The sequence below is a fragment of the Babylonia areolata genome, chromosome 1, assembly GCF_041734735.1.
Source record: "Babylonia areolata isolate BAREFJ2019XMU chromosome 1, ASM4173473v1, whole genome shotgun sequence".
In the NCBI taxonomy this organism is placed as follows: domain Eukaryota; kingdom Metazoa; phylum Mollusca; class Gastropoda; order Neogastropoda; family Buccinidae; genus Babylonia; species Babylonia areolata.
In genome coordinates, this window is record NC_134876.1 from 64111927 (window position 1) to 64139308 (window position 27382).

Sequence of the window (27382 nt, forward strand, 5' to 3'; positions counted from 1 at the left end):
AGCTACATTTTGCCTGCAGCACAGGTTCCTGATGCAGGTGAAGATGGGCAACACACTTTAACTTAATGGAACACACTATCCTCTTGATGTTAGAAACTTTCACCTTCACTTATCTCAAATTGTGACATTTCATGAGACACATAAGCAAAAATAATCAGACCCCATGTTTCTAATAAACTATCACCAAAAGTGCACAGTTTTTTTGTTTTTTTTTTGTTTTTGTTGTTTTGTTGTTGTTGTTTTTTTGGGGGGGGGGGTTGTTGTTAGGTTTTGTTTTTTTTTGTTTGTTTGTTTGTTTGGGGTTGTTGTTTTTTTTTAATATGACCAGGCAGTGTTAAGTAGAGTATATAATCTTTGAACAACAGCAAAAACTCACATTCCATTTCTTTAAGTAAATTTATTTTTCTCCCACTCATCATAGAACAATCTGAAAGCACATGATAATCAACAACACACATTTGAATATATTTGCTGGCATATGGAAAAAACATGTTTTTGACTACTTTTTGAATACTCTGTTAAAATCTTCTCAAAGAAAATGATTCATGTACAAGTAGCTTCAACTGATCAAATAACACTAAATCTTATCTTTAAAGACAAAATCAAAAAGAAAGAATTATGTGCAAAAGTGGTAGGTGATACATACACACCTGTTTATTACAGCAGACAAAAGACAATACAACATCATAACAAGTGATCTCCATCACTAAAATACGAATCACTGAAACACATGATTGTGTATCATGACTACCACTTTTCCTGAAACCAAAATTTGTTTATTCTTGGTTTCTTTACAATGAATTTAATGTTGCAACAAATCACAGCATATGTACAATGCATAGAGAATCAATAACAGTTTCAGATTATGTCATATCACAGTCCAAGTCAAGGTTAATGACAGTTTTGCAATACGAAAGTTACTTTTCTTTTTTCTCTCTCTTTTTTTATTCAACTCTTTTCTCATGAACTTTCTTTCTCTCCCTCCCTCTCCCAAGTACACACACACACACACACACACACACACATGCACACCAAAATCACAACTGATTTCAACACCATCTCAAACACTACTAATCTGGTATAACTTTCTGAAAAAATACATTCTTTGTTCGTCATATATAAAGGTGATCTAAAGAACTCATAAATAGACTGTAAAAGCAAACCTTCCCAACAGGCAGCTGTCTAACATGGTGGGCAACAAGAAATAGATATACAAACAAAAACAACAACAGAAAACAAATTCATGCAAGAGAAGTAAGGTAAGAGCTGGCAGAAAAGAAAGATGTCTTAAAATGTAAAATGATTGTGGTTATATCAATAAAATAAATTTGACTTCTACAACCAACAGAAGTTCTGTCTGTTTTTCCAGATCCTTATATCAACAAAGTATCTGCAGATTTACTATTTGAACAGTTCATACAAAACAAAATACTGGGTCTGGGGAAACCAAACCTTTCATGGAGTTAAAAAAATGTTCAAATAAGCAAAATAACTCTGCACAACACAGAAAATAACAACAATATTTATGCAGATAAACTGACCCTGGTCATCTCTTTATCATATAAGCATACCCACCCACCCACCCACCCACACACACACACACACACCCTCTCTCTCTCTCTCTTTCTATCTCTCTCTCTACGTAATATAAATATCAGTCACAACAAGAACAGACAACTAAATCAATAGCATCACAGCTATCAATGCAAAGCATACAAGTCTGATTACACAGCACAATCCCCAGAGACTAGAATTCTGCATTTTATACACAAGGGACACACCTGGAAGACACAATAATCTTTTTTTTAACATTTCATAAGGAATATTAATCCACCATATAAGTGTGTTTACTCTTAAAAAAAAAAAAAGAAAAAAAAAAGAATGTTGACAAAAATATCTCTGCATTCTGTTTCAAAACCACACATATGTCTGTATGTGTGCTTGCAGAAAAAAAACATGCTGTTTGCCCTTTCTGCTTTATGAGGACTGCAGCCTGCAAAGCCCTCCCTGCCTGGGTCTGTAGGGTTTTAAACTAATTCTGCAGCAGTATTTCTTTAACTAAAACCTCAAAAACCATCGGTTTGGCTGAACGCCAACATGTTGCATACAATACTCAATTAACCATGAAAAGACTAAATCACCATCCAAATCATGGCACAATTTGTTCAGTAACTGAAGGGATGTAAAAAAATGTTTTCAGATATGCTCCAACTGCAAACTCTATTTCATCAATCTCCATCAAGAGTTGTATCCCTTGCCTAGCAGTTCGCAAATTGTTGAGAGATTGAAAAATGGGTTTAATGTACTAAGACTAAATGGTTGAGCACTGCTCAGGTGTAGAGGGGGAAACACGTGCTCTGTGTCCTCAAGTATAGGGCAGAATGAATCAAGTCAAAGAAGAAAACACAGATCACCAATATTTGTAACAGTTTCATCTCTTTTAACATTTCTTTTCTAGACACAGAAAACATAGTTATCAACAGTAATAAAATAACAATAAACAATTGTTAAAAATACAATAAAACAACGCTTCCTTTCATAATCAATATTCATATAGTCATAACTAGATTTTCCACACAGGGAAAAAAAGCAACTACAGTAAAACAAGAATAATGCCAACAACCATGGTGTAGCGTTTTGTGTCATAGACTGAGAATGGGAGTTTGAACCATTCAAGAATAAACAAAATCATACCCTGCCTTTATGCACCACTCCCAGAAAAAAGAAAAAAAAAATATGTAAAGAGAATAAATTTCCTGTTTCTACTTCCATATGTCACCCTGTTCTGCACAACATAAAACAAAACAAAATACAAAAGTAAATAAACACTGATTCAGCAATGAATAATGAATGATATTATCTACCCACTGACACACATTCTTCAGTCTGAAAAAAAAACAAAAAAAAAAAAAACACACACAGATCCAACGATGGATGAACTCAAACATGCAGATGAAAAAGTAAATCAATACTCAAAGAAGACAAAAATAAGTAAACTCTGACTTTCTTGCTAAAACAAGTCTCAATCTTGATGTCTTCTCCCAATGGAGATATTAATAAAGTGCGCACAAACACACAAATATTTGAATATTTTTTCACAACTCATCCCCTTGATTAGAAAAAAACAAAACAGAAACTGCTGACTTTTTTTTTTCAAGGCAAATCAGATCACATTGAAGAACTGCAGCATTGACTGAATTCCACCAATAGCAGTGGTGTGTCATAACAACTATAATAAAAAAAAAAAAATTAATTCCAGATAAAATAATTTCACAAAAGACACATTTCACTGAAGAAGAAAAAAAGTCATGTTCACAGTTCCTTTCCTTCCAGCACTCACAAACTCAAAGAACACAACCTTCCCCAAACCAACACCCACACCCTGAACACCTTGACCATAAAGGCATCAGACAATAAGTTGTTAACTTTTGTTCTGTGCTATCCTTACAGAAGACACAATTTAGAGAATATGAAAAAATATTACACAGGTTAAAGAAGGCTTTGACAGGGACATGCAACATGAATTCAGTGATGCTGGTTTAGGATTCATGAAGAAAGGCTAGCACTATGGCCAAGTTTCCAGTTCCCTGCCTTCCGATCTGGGTTCTATTTCAGTCTGACATCAAGGATACCATCCGTATGGGTAGGGATGCTTATGATTACAACTCATACCACACCTGTTGAACCAAAGGAAACAAGGCAAGAACTCATATGCAAATGTATTCAACCTTCTGAGCTTGTGATTCTTGAAAGTATATTTATCTTTTGAGGAACTACACATTTCTACTGAACATTGTCAATTAACAATCAATGCAACAGAACACCTTTTTGAATTCTCTAGCTGAAGTTAATGTCTCTGTGCACTAAAGATTCCAACCTCAAACATGAACCTGAGAACTGATTCGATTCCTAAATCAGCGAAGAGACATCTCCATGTCCTGCACCACAAAAGAGAAGACAACTCTCTACACAAAAGGATGGTCAAGCAGTCGCTTCCCTTCCTCTCCAACTCGGATAACTGGTGGCGGGTGTCTTGGTCTGCCATCCTGGAAACAAAATGTATTGGGGTTATTTATCTAATGGCAGATACTAACAAGTGTCACAAGTCTGACAAGTTCTGTCTTTTTATTTCTCCTCTCAGTAATCATGCAAATATATGAGAACATTTATTCAAAAAATAAAAGAGATTTTTTTTTTCAAAAAGGAAGTGAGATGTACACATTAATTATTAACTCAAACTGTATATCAGAACCACTTTCCTTTTGTTTTAAGCTTTCAATTTCCTGTGCTTGGTCTGAACTACAGAGCAACAAAAGCTGTGGGATGGCGTTACTAGCAGATGAGAATTAATGCAACAGACCCTGCTGACTGACAAAATAATTGCAAAGTGTCCTTTTTCAAACTAGTGATAAAACACATATTAAATGAAACACCATAGTTCTATCTTATTGGTGATTTTTTTTTACAGCCAAAAGTATGGAAAAGTAGGCCCCCCAAAAATAAAACACCTTTTTTTTGCAAATCAAATTATTAATTCAAATAAAAAATACAATAAAGACAAAAGCGGAAACCACACATGACTTTGATATAAATCAAGATATATGGAAATACCAGAATAGAATAATACCACCACCAGCAACATGAAAGTCAGAAGATGATGACAAACAGCTCACCTGAAAAGGGTTCTTCCACACAGAGAAGAGCACAATGCCAGCAATGAAGACAACTATGATGACAGTGTAGAGGACAATGGTTCCCTTAGGGGCCTGAAGCACCTTCTTTGTGGGCAGGCCTCCTTTATTTACCACCCCTTCCTTCAGGTCCGCAACTCCCTTCTCGCTCTTGAACTCTTCACATACAAGAAACAACATTAGAAGACATTATTTTGATATCAGTTGGAAGGCACACTTAGGTTTTCATTTCTGCCCTGTCATCTGCATCATTTCAGTAGCATTACTCCCATACTCCCATGCTACTCATTCCAGTTCTGCCATACACAGCCACACCTGAATTTGTCTGTTGCAGTCCAAGCATCAGCGGTCCTCAGAGAACTGATGATGTTAGGTCATCAGGAGGCCACACACCAAAGTGCAGAATGCCACCACATCCCTCCAACTATCCACCATAAATATGCCCACACCTAGGACCTTGACAGGACTCACCCCAAGCACAGAGGTGGATGGGGATCGTAACTGAGGTCATCATGAGAGAAGGGCATGAAAGGCCACAGAACTTGGGACATTTTTTTTCATAATGATGATGAAGGTGGATGATGATGATGACTATGCTGCTACGGAGGTCCATTTTAATGTTGTGACTAAGTGACAAGGCTGTACTGTAAGCTTCCTTTCGTAATGATATCCTGGTGTTAATCAGGCCTGAGAGATACAGGCACTTGCAGTGTCGGTCAAGAAATTTGAGCAACACACCCAAAGCCACATCCATGAAGATGATACTCGACTGTATGGTCCCAGTCTTCCCATTTAAGCACAGAGCTTACTTTAACTCTGAGTATGAGCCAGCTGCGGGCTGAAAAAACCCACCTCCACTGGGAATCGAACCTGTGTCGTCCCAACCGTTAGTCCATGACATTTGCCACCGCAGTTGGTGAGCTACCATTTTTTTACCAGATTCTGAGCACTGATGATAACACCATGAGAAAGACAATGATGAATGTCTACAATTCATTTTGAATAGTACTGAATTGTTCAAAATGGAGCTTTATCATACTTCAAATCAGTACTTCTTCAGTTAAACTGTTCATACATGAGTACAGAAAGCTATGAATTATTTGTATAAGCACAAAATTAATCTTTTATCTATTTATTGATGTACTAATTGTACATGCTAAAATTAAACACTTGTGTACGTATATTCATATGTTTCATTGATATGAGTGTTTCACATTTCTATCTATTTGTGCTGACAGGCATACAATGATGTATGTATCTACAATATGATGAGCAGATACTGACGTTGTGAAAGGATTTGAATTATGCTGGAATGAAAACCATTAATGATCAATTGTCTTACATGTTTCTAAAACATATCACTCATCTCATTAACAAGTATTAATCTGGTCACTAAACTACAATCTTTACTTAAAACAGTGTTGTATAAAACATACCAGAAGTGCTGCTGTTTGAACCATCAACTTTATCTTTTGAAGGAATGTCATTGCTGGTGGTGGGCACCAAGGGTGCTGGCAAAAGACGCACATCATCTGTTGGATGAACACAGCAAAAGAGAAACATGTTAATATCAGAACACTATAATTGATATTTATATAAACTAAAGAAAAAAAGATGAACCGGTCAAAGCAACAAGGATGTCAAAGGGAGGGAGGGGGGAATCCAGAGAAATGTTAACAAAATAAAACAAACCAAAATAAAATAAACCTGATGTGCAAATAAAAAAAATGTGTTTTCCCTGAAATAATGTTTAAAAAACATATTTATTCAAGTAACTGTATCTCACAGATCTTGTCACAAAGCTGTACTTTTCCTGGCACACATCCATAAGACACTTATTTATGTCTTTGGACTGAAAACAAAATGAACTAAGGGAATCCTGGAAACAAAAAAACAAAAACAAAAAAAGGAAAATGTTTCCACCATTCTCCTGTTTTCTGGCAGTTGACTGTCCTATTTAACCTTTCTTCGGCATCAATATCTTAATTCAACAATCTGAGAAATTATGATCAGGTAGGGCACATTTCAAATTCTCTGCAGATGACAAATTTCATCCTTTATTCCACCCAGTGGAATTACAATAATGAGATGGGTCTCAAGACCCAAAGGTCACTTTATCAGTTTGTGGCAACTAAATCAGCTTTCTCTAATACAAATTAATATGAAACGTCTGGTCTCTGAGAACTCAAATATTCTTTTAAACTGACAAACATGCAACACACACACACACACACGCACACACACCTGCATGTACATATAAACACAGTGTGTAGGAAATCAAACAAATAAAAAATAAAATAAAAAAACGAATGAAGATAGTGCACCTTCTGTATCTCCCGGATCATAATACCAATGGTCATCATCTTCATCATAATTGAATACATGTTGAATGTTGAACTCTCCAGGTTGTTTTGTTCTATCACTGCCTGGTGGTTGTTCTTCCTTGAAGTTGAATTCAGCTGGAAGAAAGTAAATTAATGCAAACAGGTTTGGTCATAAGCATAACAGTATTAATACAAGCTGATAATAAGCAGGTATGCACTTCAGTTTTGCCATAGCATATAAAGAGTAACTGAGATGACAGAGAGCATTTGGATATCACATTATCAGTGAATGTCATCACAATATATCAGTGTTTAACATAATACTATAAGTTAATGCTACCAGCTGAAAACAATTCATTAGGGTTTTCAAAAATTCCAATTGCATCAGAATGGAAATGCAGACAGCATAACCAAAATTACAAATCATTAGTGTGCTCAAATACCAGTAATCAGTTTTCACCTTTCAAATATTTTGCCACTTACCCAAAACGTCTTTTAGATATTTTCTATACATGTAATGTATATATTTATTTATTTATTCCTATAGTATACATACATTAGAAAGAAACATCCGTTGCAAATGTCCCTTTTAGGATGAATAAAATCATACAAAGTACATACACTTTGAGCATTTAGTTCATATAATCAACCAAGAAAAACAAAAATAAAAACTTTCAGTTTCTCCATCTCACTTGGTACAAGCACACTACTGTTATGACACGGCACACAAGTTATGACTGGTAAGTGGAAAGAAAAGTAAAGGCAAGGCTCAGGCTCATGAAATCAGAAAGTAAAGTGATCTGCAAATGCAATATATGAAATTAAAGGAACTTGAAATCATAAAGTAAAGCGATCTGCAACAGAAAATCTGCCAACTGGTGTTCTGAATAATGTGTAATTTGTCCACATCTTTAAAATATATTGATTTATCAACCGTCTGTGATTTGTACATGTATCTATGACTAAAAACAACTTGGCTATTAAGTTCAGTTCAGTTACTCATGGAGGGGTCACCGTATTTGGACAAATCCATATATGCTACACCACATCTCCCAAACAGACGCCCTGAGAAGCAGGCCTGTGAAACACTTCATGCAGCTCACATTAACAGATACTGATTCAACCAGTTAAAAATAAGTAATAAAATCATCTTTTGTTGAGTCTCCTCAGTTTCCTGTGTTCCCTCCTGCCAAACCTTTTCTGCTAGATTTCCATCTAGATGGCAGTCCAGGATTAATCAATGATAAACTGTCAGTGTCAGGTTTTCCCTGCCAGTCAATGATTCATGCTGGCTGTCTGTAGTGTAAATTAAACAGTATAACAGCTGTGCATGACAGTTCCAGTACATGCCCACACCTGTGAAATAAGGGCAGTCTCCAATAATGTGTATAAATTTCAAGTCTGAAATTTCTGTTCTTTCTGAGTAACATATTTGGTATCAACACAACATGAGATGTAAAACTAAAAGACATTTCATGATAATAGTTACAACAGTTCCTTTAGAGTTTAACCATTTTGAATTTCATCCCATATTACAAATACAATGTATAAACTAAAACATGACAGCGATTTGTGTTTTTCCCCAATAAATTTACATCAAGTAGATCTTTACATATATAAAAGATGGGAATACTATGAATATATTATTCAACCATGCACACTGCATGCACATTTCATGCCTGCAAGACTTGCACATGTGTGTAATCATACATGTCCATGAGCCTAATGTACATGCTACATGTGCATATGTGTATGCATATATTTCATAATCATATGCTGCAGAATAAACCCAAAAGAAAATGCAAAGGCACATGCAGCAAAATGAACAACATACATTGGGCAGATAATAATAACATGTTGATGTAGGTGTTGTGGTCAATATGATTTATGCTTATCACATCAAGAAATCAAAAGAAATTCAGAATGTTGTGCAAAATTTAGAATGAAAAGAGAAATCATGAATAAACAAATGATATTTGGGGTGGTGGAGTAAGCAAAATAAGTGACTGAGCAAATAATACCTGTGGTTGGGCTGGTGTGTTTTGTTGTTGTTGTTGTTTGTTGTTGTTGTTGTTTTGACTGTTTTGGCGCTATTTTATTTTTGTTACATTATCAATATCAAATCACCAAAGAAAGAAAACCGAGAAAATATATCCCTCATAAGCATTCAAATTGTACTTTACAATGCATTAACATTTATCTGATTCGGAACACAATACCAAAAAATGTTAGTCACCACAGAAGTGTTAGCAGCATCCCACTCATGCAGTTGGTTCAGACCTGGAAAAAGCATACACTTACCAGAATTTGCACTATTGTCTCCTGTCAATTCCATTTTTTTCTTTGCCTCATCTCCAGTTTGTTCCATGGTCACCCCTGCCTCTTTATCATCATTGGGTGAAACAATTCCAAGCACTTCTCCTCCAACATAGTCATCTTCATCTTCATCATAATAATCATAGAAATACTTGTCAACATTGAACTCATATTCATCATCTTCTTTACCACCGTTCTCCATATCGTTTTCATTTAAAACTTTCCGACGGTAATTTTCTTTGTTTTCATATTTACTTTCAGCGACTTCAAAATCATCCACAGGATCAGTTTTGACATCACTGTTTGCCTGTGACTCTTGCCCTAAATCACTTTTTACAATGTTGCTTATAATATTCAGTATGCTACCTTCTTTGGGAAACTTACTGCTTTCAATAGTACTGTAAGTGCTGGGCACACTTGTTGCTTCTGAACTGGATGCCTGGAAGTTTTGTTTCATGGGCAGCATAGCGAGACCCGGGTCCACAGCAGACAAGCCTAACTTTTCAGAAAGCTCTGTTCGCAATTGTTCTCTTTTCTCTGGTGACAGATCAGATATCTTTTTTAAAGTGTCCAGTGTGTTAGAGTCGAGTAGAATAGGAGGGTTACCATAGGATCGGTCATCTTCCAAATCCTCATCATTGGATTTGTCCTGGATAGGTTTGTTCTGTGAATCTCTGCTGTAATTCATACTGCTGTTACCCACTGTGTCATTTTCAGATTCCTCTTTACTCTTCAAGCCAATATCTGACAATATTAATCTTACAGAGTCTGGTTCATTTAGTTTTGATGGTTCATCATTTTCAATTTCATGTTGATTAGGCTTGGATCCAAACTCAGCAAAACTGTCTGACTTTCCCAAATCAGATCCTGGCTTCACAGTATCTTCAATTTTTGTGTCTTTAATAACACTGTTATCTTGATCAGCTAAACTGTATGGTGGTACCCTCATGTCAGTTTGTGAGTCACTAAGGATTTTTGTTTCCATGACACTGCCGTCAATTGCATCAGTCACATTTTGCTGTGATCCTTCTCTTCCATCACTGCTGTCTGTCTGTAAGTGGACATTGCTGGTGACTGTGGGATGAACAATGGGCTTGGAGACATCTCTTGCTGCCACTGTGGACTGTACATCTGACTGTGGGAATTCAGGCAGCTGCTGGGTGGTACTGAACTTTGCTTGGGATCTGTCCTTTTGTCCTAAACACATATTAAATCATCATACTACACTAAAAAGAAAAGAAAAGAATTAAATGAAATCAACATAAAGAAAAGAAAAAATACTTATTTTACTTTTCTTTTTAGAAATTGGATTTCAACTAAAGCATGATCACCTTTGCCTATTACCACTCTCATTGATCATAAAATTAAAAGTATAGAAAAAAAAACCCAAAAGAAGCCATATTTTCAAAACTTTAGTGTAATACCAAACTCCAACAAAGGAATTACTGACTATATGAGTATCTCACCAAGTACTACAACCTTACAGATGATGTGATGAAAACACAAGTCACTTAGTCTGGGTTTTTTTCAGATTCTTTACTAAAAGGTTTACCTTCTTCTGTCACAGGACCTCTACAGAAAGTGCATATACATAATATAGATATCAACAGCTCAGCTCATATCTTCAAAGCCTCTCAAAAACAACTGAGTACTCTACTGGCTTCCAGCATCTCAGAGAATAAAGTTCAAAATAGGTACTAAATGTTTCAGTGTATTGACTAGTTTTGCACACTCATACTTGAATTATGATTTTGTAAAGATTTCCTGGCCACATCACCCAGGCCTGTGTTATTCAACTGATGCACACATTTTGAAATCCCACTGTTACAGACAGAAGTCCCATGGTTTTCAAACATTGCACACCAGAATCTCTTCCACACAATATCTGACACTGTTTACACAATAAAATCTTTCCAAAGGTATGTTAAACTTTTTTGTGCCTGTCTGTTCAAACAATGTTTTAAATTTAGAAATCTTCCACCCCCTCCCCAAAAACTCTGTGCGTGTGTGTGTATGTGTGTGTGTGTGTGTGTGTGTGTGTCATTGTATGTGTGTGCATCAATATGTATAGGGTGAGGATGCAGTGGGAGAAGTGTGAGTTAAACACAATGAACTGTTATTAGTAATAATACTTTTGAACCCGTATGAGTATTTTCAGCAAATTTGCATTCAAACATTCTTATCATATCACGATATCCTGTGCCTTATCCAAACCACAAGCATTGTTTACACTCAGAGCTATAGGGTGAGCACTTATAAAATTTGAATGCAAATCGGGTGAGCACTTATAAAATTAGAACGCAAATATATATTAGAATATAGTAGAATACTATCAACATCAAGCTTTTTCCATTTAATGTGTGATTCCTTATTAAATTACCAGTGTTTGTAGCATTTGTTCCTGTTAAAAACGTGTGGGCAGGGCAATGACTTGTTCAATCTGAATGAAGTGAATCATATTCAATTATAATATTTTTTTTAAATAGGATTACACACACACACACACACACACACACGCATACACGCACACGCACACACACGCGCGCACGCACACACACACACACACACACACACACACGGAGAGAAAGTTTCAGTTTCAGTAGCTCAAGGAGGCCTCACTGCGTTCGGACAAATCCATATATACGCTACACCACATATGCCAAGCAGATGCCTGACCAGGAGAGAGAGAGAGTCAGAGAGAGAGGAGGCGATTTGGTAAACACTAAACAAACCTGGAAATAATGGTTCCTGGTAATTCCCTGCCGATTCCAAATCTGCCAGAACACCAAGATCTCCATTCTCCCCCGAAATTAGTGCTGATAGTGACAGACACAGGACGGTCATCACAAGTCTCTTAAATTTCGCCATCATAAAAGAAGATCCAGTCAATCGTGATTCTGATTTCACTCTGGATTATTATAACTGATAATCCACGGTCTCAAAACTAATATACACAACTCATGGACATATCTGCTCAACTGGTACTTTCCATCAACTCCATATCACAAAGAAATGTTGGCAAGCCATGATTGTGTTAACGTGGCACACCCATTTCCAACGATTGCCAACTTTCTACAGTCCTTCTTGTCTTCGTCACAATAAAGAGTTACGTTCTCTTGGTTTTCACTGCGTTCAAAGTTACTTCTCTTTGCTAGTGAGCAAATCCAGTCAACAATAATTATGTTGGTGGTTTGAACTCAAAAAGTTATTTTCAGCCAACGGGCGTTCTGAATACGAAAACAAGAAACAAAACAAAAACAAACAACTTTCTTTTTTTGGTCTTAGAACAGTACACCCTCCGCCGACTGTGATTTTTATGGCATTTTTTTGTTTGTTTATTTGCTTGTTTTCTTTTGTTTTGTTTTCGCCAGAACCGACGGTCCAACCTACAGCCATTCTGTGCCTTCTATCATGCACATAATTCCTGCTCCCCACTAATTCAGTCTGAAAACTGCAAAGATAAAACAGCAAGACGGATTCGCGTCCTAACAAATGGCGAACCCCTTCAGTTCGGTGACAGAATGATCAGGAGTCTCAAACTGAAGTAGACCATCATAGTTGCTACTGATGCATCCTCTTTTCACTCCAGTGGACTCATCAGCTCTGAACTGTTATTCGGTAGTTGGAAAGCTCCGGCACAGACTGGTACTTAGAATCACTGAGTGTCGACGACACACCTCCGTCCATATTCTCTTCACCTAAGACCTCTGCCAAGAACTGGGAATTCTGTACCGACCAAGACTGAAGACCCGCCTTCAGTCGAATACTCAACATGCATTTTCAGAGCCTGTGGAACTGAGAAAGGCCAGCTTTCTCGAGGCTGTGATTGACGACAGCGACCCACTGAGACTTAATCCTTGGAACAGAGACATGGCTTGAGGCAGCGGTGAGAAAATTAGTTCTGCTGACGGATCCTCACTTAATACTGACATTGGCTACGACTGACGTCTGTCCATCAGTACTAAAGGTCACGGACAGGTTTACACGGACCCTCACGAATGTGTTTTCGTCGCCGCGCGACAGCGAACTAAAGAAGGAACCCCAGCTGAGTGACTTCTGAAGTTCTAGTTCCAAGGAAACAGATCTGATCAGCGGTACTGTCAAGCTGTCCCGGAACACTGAAGAAGTCAGTTATACATTGCCCCTCAAGTTTCCGGCGTCTCAGTACCGACCACCAAACAAAACAGACGATATCACAAAGGCAGCTACTGACAACAGAATTTGCCAACATTAAAACCAAGGCCAAGGACTGACAAACATCCTGATCATAGGGGGTGACTACAATCTGCCAGACATTGGAGGGACACAAGCATCACAGGACGCCAGTAGCCAGAGCGCATGAACTGAGAGTACCTTCAACAGACACTGGCATGGAGCACTGTTTGTGGAGCCGGTTTCCCCGCTAGAAAATATGCTACTCTGGATCAGATTGTGACCTGGCACTCACCCAGGCCTGACCGCTGAAACACTGTTGCTGTAAACCCCCACCGTCCATTGTTAACAGTTCAGTTCAGTTACTCCCGGTCACTGCTGAAGGGAGCGTCACCGCGGCGGCTGCCGTGCGTTCGGACAAATCGGCCATATACTCCACACCACATCTCAGTGCTAAGCACTGCCGGACTCAGTGCCGGCCGAGACTGCCGATGCCTGACCCGGCAGCAGCCTGAGCGTAACCCAACGCGCTTAGTCAGGCCTTGACTGGAGAAAAACTAGTGGGCCCTCTTCTCTTCATCATCTTCATTAATGACCTACAGTCCCAACGCTGTCACGTTTAGCACTGCTAAACTCTTTGCGGATAACTGTCCTTTTCAGTAACGAATCACCTCCCCACAATATAGCTTCCGGCAACTGAGTACAACACGGGCCTTTCATCACTGGAACACTGTTGGGAGGCAACCTGGCAAACGACTGATGAACTTCAACCCCAGCAAACTGAATGCGCATTTATCCACATCTCCCCAAGCAAGAAGAAAGCCATGGACAGACGCTGGAAACAACATCATCCTCAGCGTCACCATCACAGCGGGAACAAGTTAAGTTCGCTGTGCTACGGCTCGTCACGAGCCGCCCCTTCTTTCGTTTGACAGGTTGTTTAGATAAGGCCGGCTCCTGGTCTTGTCGGCAGTGTGTGCCGGCGATAGGAAAAATGACTCTTTCCTAGAACCATGATCCCGGAATGACGGAACAACTTGACTTGCCCACTGAAGCCGCCACTGCGCCGTCCCTGGCAGCCTTCCATCCCAGGGTGGCCAACCTCTGACCAGTTCCAAACAACAGCCATTTCCCACCCCCTCCCCCCAACCCCCCTAAACCTGTTAAACTCTGAGAACTAACTGAAACAGCCGGCCATCTCGGACCAACCCCCCCCCCCCCCCCCCCAGCCCCCCCCCGGCCCCCTCCCCGCCGGAAAAAGAATTGTGAAGCAGATTCGCGATTGACATGTCGACTGAATGTTGGCTACCTATCCAGAAGACTAGAGAAGAGAAGAAGAACTCTCTCTCTCTCCCTCTCTCTCTCTCTCTCTCTGTGTCAGTGAGTGTGTGTGTGTGTGTCCCCAGACCCAAAACTCCCCTAAAAAGAAAGCAAAAAACAAACAAACAAACAACAACAAAAAAACCCAAACCAAAAAACAAAACAAAACAAAAAACAAACAAACAACAACAACAAAAACAACAACTAAAAAAACAACCAACAACTAAAAACTGACAAAACAAAATGACAAACAAACAAACAAAACAAAAACAAAACAAAACAAAACAAAAACCCTCGATATTTAACAAGTGTGCATTTATCCACTCATTCAACCATGTTCTAACAACTCAGTGATGTGTAAAATGTGCAAAACACCCAAGTTATATGCCCACGGCAATGTTACAGGTAGGTTACAATTTTGGCAGAACAAGAATCACGGAGGGGGCAGGACTGCAGCACGTGAAATCTTGTCCCGTCAGTAGGAGCACAGTGCTGAATAACTAATGCACAAAAAGTAGATTTCCAATCGGCCCAATTGGTACTCTCATCATTAACCCACTTCAGGTGTGGAAGTCATTAATTACCTGTTGAGACCAGTAGACGTTATCATTCTCAACATTTTCCACGTCGGTGAATTGCGAACTTCAGTGTTGAAACTACGATACGGATGTGATTGGAGACGGATTTCACGCCCGAAATGCTTTCAAATGAGTTAGTTCCAAAGAAATATTCTGATCCGAAATCAGTTTTGAATTGTTGCAACTTGTTGAAGGCAATGACGAAAGTACTAGTATGTTTGAAAGTATGGAAAATTACATGATCAAAATGGGAAAAATCACAAGATGATATGACGTCGTTGTTTCGTAGTTTTTACACTAATTTGTTTTGTACATACGTGCGTGCGTGCCGTGTGTGTGTGTGTGTGTGTGTGTGTGTGTGTGTGGTGTGTGTGTGTGTGTGTGTGTGTGTGTGTGCCAGTGTGTGTGTGTGTGTGTGTGCGCACGCGAGCGCGCGCGCGAACATACGCGTGCACTTAAGTTTGCGTTTTATGTTTGTTACATTAACATGATTTATGTATTTCATTGTAAGGATGGAGGTCTGTGTGTGTGTGTGTGTGTGTGTGTGTGCGCGCGCACGTGCGTATGGACGTGTGTGTGTGTGTGCGCATGCGGGCGCACGTGTATGGGAGGGGGGCGTCTAGAGCCATTGCAGGAAAGGGAACTGACAGATAAGAGGCAGAAAGACATTCATTTTCATCAAGAAAAAGCCAAACAAGCTTTTATTGATACTCACAACATAGTTTATTCAATTCTTCATTAACAACTCACTTGCACTCTGTATCTCTGTCATTCAACTATCACTCACACTCCACATCTCCGTCAGTCAACTTTATCAGTCAATGGTAAAATCATTCTTGAAAACATCTTCAGCAACTCTATCACTCACACTCCACATCTCTGTCATTCAACTTTATCAGTCAATGGTAAAATCATTCTTGAAAACATCTTCAGCAACTCTATCACTCGCACTCCATATCTCTGTCATGTAACTCTATCAGTCAGTCTATCACTGAAACTCCGTATCTCTGTCACTCATCTCTATCATTCACACTCGCTATCTCTGTCATTCAACTCAGTCAGTCAGACGTCATCAGCTGTGATGACGTCACTTCATGACGCTTCCTGTCCAGCAGTCCCCCACTCGCACTGCTCCAGGCAGTCATGTGGCGCAGACCTCCATCGTAGGAAAGGGGGATCACTCACCTGCCCATCACAAAAGTGTCTTTGATAAAATCGTGTTGTTTTTCTTAAAAAAGAGTGTGTTTTTTTATTAAAAGTGTGATAGCTCGTGCCTGAAACCATCACAGTGTTATTTCTATGTGGTTAACACGTTCTTAGTGTCAAAGTTATGAAATAACGATTGTTATTAATATGATGTTCTCTGAACGACAGCCATCAATACGGTGTTCTCATAATGACAGCTTTCAGTGTAATGATCTCTTAACGGCAACTCCCAGTCGAAAACAGGTGACACTATATGCACTTCAAGCAATCAGTCTTACTTATTCTCTGTACTCAAAAATAATTGTCTTGTTTTTTTCAAAGCCGTGTAAACATAAAATAACGATAGTAATCAATATAATGTTTTTTTGTTGCGAAGAATGTCAACTTGTCCTTGAAAACCTCACAATGTTACTTATTACATGTACTCAATGCATCGACGGTATCAATGCCGTGTGAAAGACAAAATAATTATTGTCCACATTGTTCTCTAGTTGAAAATATTTCAGATGGTAAAACTATGAACTGTGAGCTTGAAAGCCCAGTTTTTCTATTCCTCTGTGCATTAGACATTACTTTTACCACAGCTGTCAGTCCCGTCATCACAGATATACATGATTAGAAGCTGGATCTCAGAACAACTAATCATCACAGTAATAGCCAACTCTGATATCATAAGCAGTAACACCACCATTATCGTTTAATCTGAAACCACCGTCCTTTACTGATCACCAAACAGTGAAATCTCAAGTGGCGACTTACCCCTCTTCTGTCTTTCGTCGTACATGCGGACGATGAGCCGGTTCCACTTGGCTCGTTCCGCCTCCCTCCTCCTCCTCCAGCGCCCCCCGTTGTGGCCACGCCCCCCGTTGTGGCCACGCCCCCCGCTGGCACTGAGGTGATGCTCTGGGCCGAACACCCAGTCTTTATGGACTGCCCGGTACACCGCCATGGTGACCCGGGCGTCAATGAGGGAGCAGTGTTCTCCCTGCTGGATGGTTCGGCCTGGGTGCAACACAGTCATCATCATCATCATGGTCATCATCATCGTCGTCATGGTCATCATCATCACCGTCATGGTCATCATCATCGTCGTCATGGTCATCATCATCATCATGGTCATCATCATCACCGTCATGGTCATCATCATCGTCATGGTCAACATCATCGTCATGGTCATCATCATCATCGTCATGGTCATCATCATCGTCATGGTCATCATCATCATCGTCATGGTCAACATCATCATCGTCATGGTCATCATCATCATCGTCATGGTCAGCATCATCATCGTCATGGTCATCATCATCGTCATGGTCAGCATCACCACCACCACCACCATCTCCACCACCACCACCAACAACAACAACAACGTGTACACCACCACCACCATCCCCACCACCACCACCACCACCAACAACAACGTGTACACCACCACCACCATCCCCCCCCCACCTTCTCCACCCCCACCCCCCAACACACACACACACCAGCCCCCTCCCTTGCTTCACGTGCACAGTGTCCACTGACCCAGTAGCGTGCTGGCCAGGCTCTTGAGGCCCACCTTGCTCAGGCGGCCTGTGGGTCGGACCATGCGAATTAGCTGCACGGCCGTGGCGGTATCCCGGGTGTGCTCCTCCGGGTGGGTCAAGCCCAGGACCCTGAGGTCCCCTACCCGGTCATGGACCACCAACACTTTGTTCTGGGGACAGACAGTACACACATCCTGTTTTCGCTGTTGGTTCAAGGGGGTGTCACAGTGTGGTGCTGACACAGCTGTCATTATATGCTACACCACATCAGCCGGGGAAAAAGGAAAAAAGAAAAGGCACAAGATGCCTGACCCTTGCATAAACCAACCACGCTGGTCATTCCGTTTCTGTTTTTTTTCTTTTAAATCGGTGTGTTGGCAGTTATCTGAAACCATTCTTCATCATCTTCTTCTTCGTCTTCATTTGTGGGCTGCTACTCCCACGTTCACTCGTGTACACCAGCGGGCTTTTTCCTGCATGACCGTCTTCACCCCGCCATGTAGGAGAAGTACCTGCTCCGTTTTCAGGGAACGGGGGGAATGCATGCCGGGTATTTTCGTGTTTCCATAACCAACCGAACGTTGGCATGGATTACGGGATCTTTAACGTGTGTATTAGATCTCTGTGGCACACGTGTTGACCTGGGAGATAGGAAAAAATCTCCACCCTTTACCCACCAGGTGCCGTGACCAAGGATCAATGTGTCGTAAGTTGTTAGAAATCTCTGTGTCGGTAGTAGCTTCAGGGTAATTGTTAGGTGTCATTTTGACACATCAACACAGTCAGCAACAACACGGTCCGTTTACTGACTTGACATATTGGGAACATCATCTGTTTACAGTCACGTGACAAAGTGTGACGGGTGAAGGGAACACAGATGCTTTTATATTTTATTTTGTCATTACCTGCAAGGTCTATTGACAAGGGGGTGATAAGGGTTATTTCTTATGTCACCTCAACTACAATACAACATATTTTGCTTACTCCATCAAAACAAAACCTGGGAGAGAGAGAGAGAGAGAGAGAGAGAGAGAGAGAGAGAGAGATTGATTTCAATCCATAGATTTATATAATTTTAATTGCTACATATTCACTTCAACATTTCGTTAATCTGAATGACAGTATTTTCTTTCCGACTCTACTGTCTGACTGCTAACAAACCCTCCCCAAAAACTTCCGAAGTACGTATAACCGTAATGTGCCAGCAGCCAAATCCTTTAATCATTCCTTCCTTCCCTCACTGCAGACTGAACAATCCTGAGTGTTACCTGAAGAAGGTCTGCCACAAAAGCCTGCACGATGTGGAAGGGCCGGCCATGCTTTTGAATGTCTTCCTCCGTGATGCCACTGTACTGTGTGCAATAATCAACGACCCGTTCCCCTTCTTTGGGGCAGACAAAGCTATCGCACAGGACGCGGCCTGTATGGTCCACCACCGTTGCACGCCCTGAAAACAGAGACGTCACTCGTTACCATGGAGACATGACCTGAAGACTACTCGCTGTGGTGACATGACATGAAGACGAAGTGCATGACTAAGTGATCAGATCAGAAAACAGCTGTGCTGCATGGTATACCATGGTGACTTGACCTAAACAATGAACACGACCTGTTCTATGATGGAGATAGGAAACTGCAGTGTCAAGACATTCATTGAAACATGTGTTACATGTTACCATCACAGCAAAACCCTTACCCTCACGTCTGACTTACTGTTGTAATAAAAACCGTCAGTAACAAGGCCTGATTTTCTACTGCAGATCTTTACACTCATGTTCACCAATTATTCAATAATTTTAACGATCAAAATGATTTTCAACTAAACGTCAACGCTTTTTGGCATTTAAAAACACAGACGAAAAATGATTTTGCAAGTGTGAATTTGATTTCCATGGGCAGACATTAGAGAACCTTGTTGTATCAGGCTGTAAGAAAGAGAATAGAGAGAGAATGGAATTAGATATGAGAAAGAGTGTGGAGATAGATATCTGAGAAAGAGAGGGAACTGAGAGAACGGAGAGAGAGAGACGGTGGAGAGATAGAACTGAGAGAGAGAATAGAAAGAAAGAATGGATAGAGACAATGGAGAGAGAAAATGGAGAGACAGAAATGACAGAGAATATGGAAAGAGAGAATGGAGAGAATGCAGAAAGAGAATGGAAAGAGACAATGGAGAGAGAGAGGATGGAGAGAGGGCGGAAAAAGAGAGCAGACAGAGATGATGGAAAGAGAGAGAAGAACGGTGAATGTCTTACCCAGTGCCAGACCCATGTCTGTCTTGAACATCTCGCAGTCCAGTGCCACGAAATGTTCCAGTGCTGGGTCATGGGGCATGAGGGGGGCCTTGTGCAGACCTTCCGCCACGCAGTCTCTGCACCGGCCGGCGCATTTCTGCGTCTGGTACTGTGAAGACAGCACACACATTTTATGTACACTTCTGTGATCACATTGCACACATTTTATGTACACTTCTGTGATCACATTGCACACATTTTATGTACACACCTGTGATCACATTACACATTTTATGTACACACCTGTGATCACATTGCACACATTTTATGTACACACCTGTGATTACATTGCACACATTTTATGTACACTTCCACCACCACCATCCCCACCACCACCACCACCACCACCACCATCAACAACGTGTAACCACCATGACCACCACCATCCCCACCACTACCTTCTCTAACCCCACCCCCCAACACACACACACCATGGGCACACTGAGGTCTACGCCTATAACCACATCATACACGCCATGTACACACCTGTGACCACATCATACACACATTGAGATACACAACCACATGTGTAAACTCTTGCTGACTGTGTTTTACACAGCTACAGGTGTCAACATTCACCCAGGGTGGTTTACACAGGTACAGATGTCAACACTTATCCAGGGTGTTTTACACAACTACAGGTGTCAACACTTACCCAGGGTGTTTTACACAACTACAGGTGTCAACACTTACCCAGGGTGTTTTACACAACTACAGGTGTCAACACTTACCCAGGGTGTTTTACACAACTACAGGTGTCAACACTTACCCAGGGTGCCCTTGGATGGCTTCCTTGAGCCCCACTTCCGTCACCCTGAAAAACAGGAAAAGGTCAGAGGTCAGGGCACGTGATTTTCATAAGGGTATATAATAAAACAACATCAAACAAATGGAAATTCCTTTTTTGAAAAGACTGTACAATGTCACACACATACATGTTTAAAACATGCATTTAATAATAAATATATATATATATATATATAAAACCTTTCACACACGCACGCACACACACACTCACTCACACACACACACACACACACACACACACACACACACACACACACACACCAAAAACAAAACAAAAACAATGCGCAACACTCAAATTGAATACGTATCAAACATCACAATACCTGAATCATCAAAACCCCCGTACAGCAATGCACTCACCTGGTTACTGGAGATGGAGGAAGAGGGGCGTCTGGTGATGCTGAAGGAAGGGGAGGAGGTGGAGGGAGAGGAGGAGGAGGGAGAGGAGGAAGGAGAGGGGGACAAGGAGGAGGAGGGAGAGGAGGAGGGAGAGGAAGGAGATGAGGAGAGAGAAGATGGAGAGGAGTAAGAAGAGGATGGAGATGAGGAGGGAGAAGATGGAGATGAGGGAGAAGAAGGAGATGAGGAGGGAGAGGATGGAGATGAGGAGGGAGAAGAGGAGGGAGAAGATGGAGATGAGGAGGGAGAGGATGGAGATGAGGGAGAAGGAGAGGAGGAGGGAGAGGAAGAGGAGAATCTGGCAATGGAGGAGGAGGCAGTGTTGCCAGCTGGTGTGGCGGTGGTGTTCCAGTGTAACTTGAGGGCGGCCACAGCCGCGTAACTCAACCCTCTGTGGATTGAGGTGGGGGTGGAGGAGGTGGAGGAGGTTCTGGAGGTGGTGATGGAGGAGGGGGAGGAAGAGGGAGAGGAGGAGGAGGAGGAGGCTCTAGTAATGGAGGAGGAGAAGGAAGAGGAGGAGGAGGTAATGGAGGAGGAGGTAATGGAGGAAGAGGAGGAGGAGGTAATGGAGGAGGAGATAATGGAGGAAGAGGAGGAGGAGGTAATGGTGATGGAGGAGGGAGAGGAGGAGGAGGAGGCTCTGGCAACGGTGCAGGAGGAGGAAGAAGAGGAGGAGGCAGTGGTGCCAGGTGGTGCAGTGGTCCTCCTGTGGGACAGGTTGAGGGCGACCACAGCCGCATAGCTCAGTGCTCTGACTGCTGGAGTGGGGCTGGGGGTGGGGGAGGTGGGGGTGACGAAGGTGGTGGCGGGGGTTGAGCGGCGGGGTGAGGGAGCCGTAGGCGAGGAAGAGGAGGGGGAAGAGGAGGAGGCGGAAGGCGGGGAGGGGGGGAGCGCGGCTGGAGGAGGAGGAGGTGGTGGTGGTGGTGGTGGTGGTGACAGAAGCTGTCTTCGCTCTGGTTCTTCTTGCTTTACCTTTGTTCGCCATGTTTCACTGGAACAACATGAACGTTACATCCGTCATCTGTTCCTTTTTGCCTTCCCGAGTCGGTATACGACACGGCGACAACTCCAACAAACTCAGTGATTACCTCCCTTCCTTTGTCCACCCCATCTTGGCCAGAAGAGGGACACGCACAGCACTGATGATCGTGTTGTTAAATCAAACATGTAACATCACAGACAACTTTCGTTGGAACCTCCACGCACCATGCCAAACCAACGTCCCACTTCACCCGGTCATCAAAAGCGACGCCACCAGAGCGACATGTCAGCCAAAGTCAAGCATGCGCGAAAATACAGCGATATCAGTATCAGTAGCTGAAGGAGGCATCACTGCGTTCAGATAAATCCATATACGCTACACCACATCTGCTAAGCAGATGCCTGACCAGCAGCGTAACCCAACGCGCTTAGTCAGGCCTTGAGAAAACATATACAACAACAGACACGCATACACAGAAACACGCTTAAAAAAAAATAAAAATAAATAAAAGGCAAAAAGACAAACGTTGACAAACACTGGAAAACATGTGCAGCTCCAAAACTGAAGGCCACGAAAGCTAATGCCTCACAGGAGACAAAAGAAAAACAGACAGAAAACAACGAAAACAGATCCCAGCCATGAGGTCAGTCAGACAGACAGGTGGTAAAACACACAGCATGAGCAGTAACAAAGGTCAACACAGTGACACAGGCAACGCAAAAACAACGCATAGAAACATTTAGAAACACACGTACAAATACAAAAACACATAGAAACACAACAAAACACACACACACACAACCCCCCCCCCCCACCCCCCCACCCACCCACCCACCCCAAAAAAAAAGACACGTGCAAACACAGACAATGCGTAGAAATATGTAACCACACATGTGCAAACACGAACGACTCGTAGAAACAGAAAAAACACACGTGCAGACACGAATAACGCGTAGAAGTATCAGTATCAGTATCAACAGCTCAAGGAGGCGTCACTGCGTTCGGTCAAATCCATATACGCTACACCACATCTGCCAAGCAGATGCCTGACCAGCTGCGTGCGCTTAGTCAGGCCTCGAGAAAAAAAGAAAAGAAAAAAAAGAACACTCGTACATACATGAACATGGCGTAGAAACAGAAGAACACACGTGCAAACACGAACAACGCATAGAGACAAAAAAATCAACAACAAAAAAGCAAAAAAGCAAAAACGTGCAAACACGAACAACGTGTAGAAACAGAAAAAAAACACATGTGCAAACACGAACAACGCGTAGAGACAGGAAAAACACACGTGGAAACACGAACAACCCGTAGAAACAGAAAGGAAAAACACGTGGAAAAACGAACAACGCGTAGAGACAGAAAAAACACACGTGGAAACACGAACAACGTGTAGAGACAGAAAAAACACACACGTGCAAACACGAACAACGTGTAGAGACAGAAAAAACACACGTGAAACACGAACAACGTGTAGAGACAGAAAAAAACACATGTGCAAACACGAACAACGTGTACAGACAGAAAAAGCACACGTGTAAACACGAACAACGTGTAGAGACAGAAAAAGCACACGTGCAAACACGAAAAACTTGTAGAGAAAGAAAAAACACACGTGAAAACACGAACAACGTGTAGAGACAGGAAAAACACACGTGGAAACACGAACAACGTGTAGAGACAGAAAAAACACACGTGGAAACATGAACAACGCGTAGAGACAGAAAATGTACACGTGTAAACACGAACAACGTGTACAGACAGAAAACACACACGTGGAAACACGATCAACGCGTAGAGACAGAAAAGGCACACGTGTAAACACGAACAACGTGTAGAGACAGAAAAAACACACGTGGAAACACGAACAACGTGTAGAGACAGAAAAAACACACGTGGAAACACGAGCAACGTGTAGAAACAGAAAAAAATACCCGTGTAAACACGAACAACGTGTAGAGACAGAAAAAGCACGCGTGCAAACACGAACAACGTGTACAGACAGAAAAAACACACGTGCAAACACGAACAACGTGCAGAGACAGAAAAAGCACACGTGTAAACACGAACAACGTGTAGAGACAGAAAACACACACGTGGAAACACGATCAACGCGTAGAGACAGAAAAAGCACACGTGTAAACACAAACAACGTGTAGAGACAGAAAAAACACACGTGCAAACACGAACAACGCATAGAAATAGATTTGTTTTGTTGTTTTTGTCTCTTTTTCCTTTTTCTTCCTGAACTTGAGATTCTTTGGGTCAGACAGGTTGTACAAAAGCCTAAACGATCTTCTCCAATTCTTTTTCTTGGTTCGGGAATAAAATTTGTCTTGAAGTTGGCACAGCAAAGCCTTGTATAACATATAGGTTTCCTTCATAGATGCACCAAGTCAAAGGTTTTGTAGTTTTGTTTCGGAGAGTGGAATTATACGGCACAGCAAAGCTTTGTATAACATATAGGTTTCCTTGATAGATGCACAAAGTCAAGGTTTGTGTAGTTTCGTTTCGGAGAGAGGAATTATACACACTTTTTTATGTATTCAGTTCAGGACACCCAGTGCTACACACACACACACACACACACACACACACACACACACACACACACACACACGACCTTGTGAATAACTAGCAAAGGGTACCAAAAGAAAAAAAAATCGTTACCAAAGTGACAAACGCACGTTCTGTATGTTAAAAGACAAAAGACATGAAATGATCAATTCTCGCTTACCTTTTGCTGATGATTGACCTTTTCTCTACAAGCTGCAAGCAACACGTGTGTCTTCGTTCTCAGAACGCAACTGAATTCGTGAAGAAGTTTACAAGAGGTTCTTCTTTTATAGCAACATTTGACCGCAAAGCCTGTCGGGAATAACTTTTCTGGTCAAGTTTTTCGTCCAATCAAAACTGTGTCCAAAGAGGCCTCAAAATGACCAGCCAGTTGGAAGCAAACCATATGTGGAGGATCAGAGATTACCCACGAGTAACAGAAAGCGAGATTGCTAATCTCTTGTGTGTGTCAGGTAATCACTATCACTGCTGTGATAGTCAGCAGAGGGGATTAAGGGAGGGGGTCCGGTGATTGCTGATGATCACTCTAATCGTTCAGTGAAGGTAGTCTGTGGTAGGACAGTTCTTCCGTGATTGTATAGTTACCGCTGTTGTGTACACTGTGTGTGTGTGTGTGTGTGTGTGTGTGTGTGTGTGTCTGTGTGTGTGTGTATGTGTGTGTGTGTGTGTGTATGTGTGTGTGTGTGTGTGTGTGTGTGTGATTATACACGTGTTAGTATATGATCGATTGTTTGTGTACGTGTTTATTTACGAGCGTGTGCGTAAGTGCGCGCCCGAGCGTGTGTGTGCTTGTATGTCTGTGCATACGCGCTCGCTCGTGCGTGTGTATGAATAAGTGTGTGTATGCGTGTATGTGTGTGTGAGTGTTCACACGCGTACACGTGTATGTATATGTATGAATATGAGTGTGTGTGTGTGTGTGTGTGTGTGTGTGTGTGTGTGTGTGTGTGTGTGTGTGTGTGTGTGTGTAAGGGAGTGGGTAGGAGTATCAGAAAGTTCTACAAACAGATCTTAATTGATGACAGTCTGCATATGATACGATACCTGTGTTGTCTCTGTGACACTGATGGAACTTGCCCTTTGTCCTCATGAGTTTCAGTTTCAGTTTCAGTTGCTCAAGGAGGCGTCACTGCGTTCGGACAAACCATATACGCTACACCACATCTGCCAAGCAGATGCCTGACCAGCAGCGTAACCCAACGCGCTTAGTCAGGCCTTGAGAAAACAAAAACAAAAAAACAACAACAAAAAACAGGGGAATAAATAATAGATAAGCTTACATAAATAAATAAATAAATGAATAATAATTATAATATAGAAAAGGGTAGTAGTAATAATAATAGTAATATTAATAAAATGATTTTTTTTTAATAAATAAATAAAATAATAAATAAAAATAAAAAAATAAAATAAAATAAAAAATAAAATAAATAAATAAGACAACAATGGTGATAAACAAGCGAACAAATGTAAAACATGAAGACACACATTCACACACACACCCACACATGCACAACAGAAATCCACCAAACATGCAGTCTCACAGACACGAAAGCACAGTCAAATACACACAAACGCACATGAGCCCCAACACACACACACACACACACACACACACACACATTACCTTGCACCTCCTCTACCCCCCTCCTCCACACACTCATTTCTAGTCTACGCTCCTCTACCCCCCTCCTCCACACACTCATTTCTAGTCTACGTATCGCAGCTTCCACGGCACACACACACACACACTCACACACTCACACACACAAACACACACTCACAGAGATGAACACTTACTTGTACAAGCACACACACATACGCCCATATCTCCCACCCCCAACCCCACACACATATATACAAAGATACACACACACACACACACACACACACACACACACACACACACACACACACACACACATATATATATATACGTTCCAATATCCTGTTGCTCCCACAGTGTAGGCATGCATATACTCACATACCTCATCCTCTACCCCACCTCCCCCCGCACTCCCACCTCCTCACACACACACACACACACACACACACACACACACACACACACACACACACACACACACACACGTACACAGATCTCTCCTGACACTTGTGTACACTTACACTCTCGCGCATTCACAAACGCACTCAAAAGCACAGACCCACACATCCACACAAACACACACGCACAGAGGCTGCCA

The 27382-nt window shown here is 41.4% G+C and overlaps 1 protein-coding gene across 3 annotated transcripts; it reads right to left on the reverse strand.

Moving 5' to 3' along the window:
• Positions 1-2856: 2856 nt before the first annotated feature.
• On the reverse strand, positions 2857-12429 carry LOC143285517 (uncharacterized). 3 transcript variants are annotated; one of them, XM_076592873.1, is made up of 6 exons: positions 12064-12429; positions 9716-10528; positions 7016-7150; positions 6128-6223; positions 4674-4849; positions 2857-4046 (listed from the first exon to the last, which is right to left on the reverse strand). In XM_076592873.1, the coding sequence occupies exons 1-6, from the start codon at positions 12200-12202 to the stop codon at positions 3966-3968; spliced, it is 1440 nt and encodes a 479-aa protein (XP_076448988.1). In that variant the 5' UTR covers positions 12203-12429; the 3' UTR covers positions 2857-3965. The 3 variants fall into 3 exon arrangements, with proteins under 3 accessions (XP_076448988.1, XP_076448978.1, XP_076448997.1); XM_076592863.1 differs by having other exon boundaries at positions 9317-10528; XM_076592882.1 differs by lacking the exon at positions 9716-10528.
• Between the last annotated feature and the right edge of the window lie 14953 nt (positions 12430-27382).

Bases quoted from the DNA above. Each gene is read 5' to 3' on its own strand.
- LOC143285517 (XM_076592863.1), bottom strand. From the start codon at position 12,202: ATGATGGCGAAATTTAAGAGACTTGTGATGACCGTCCTGTGTCTGTCA. The intron at 6,224-7,015 runs GTGCACTATCTT...TTCATCCAACAG, and splicing joins TGATCCGGGAGATACAGAAG to ATGATGTGCGTCTTTTGCCA. The intron at 4,047-4,673 runs GTGAGCTGTTTG...TTTTGTTTCCAG, and splicing joins TGTGGAAGAACCCTTTTCAG to GATGGCAGACCAAGACACCC.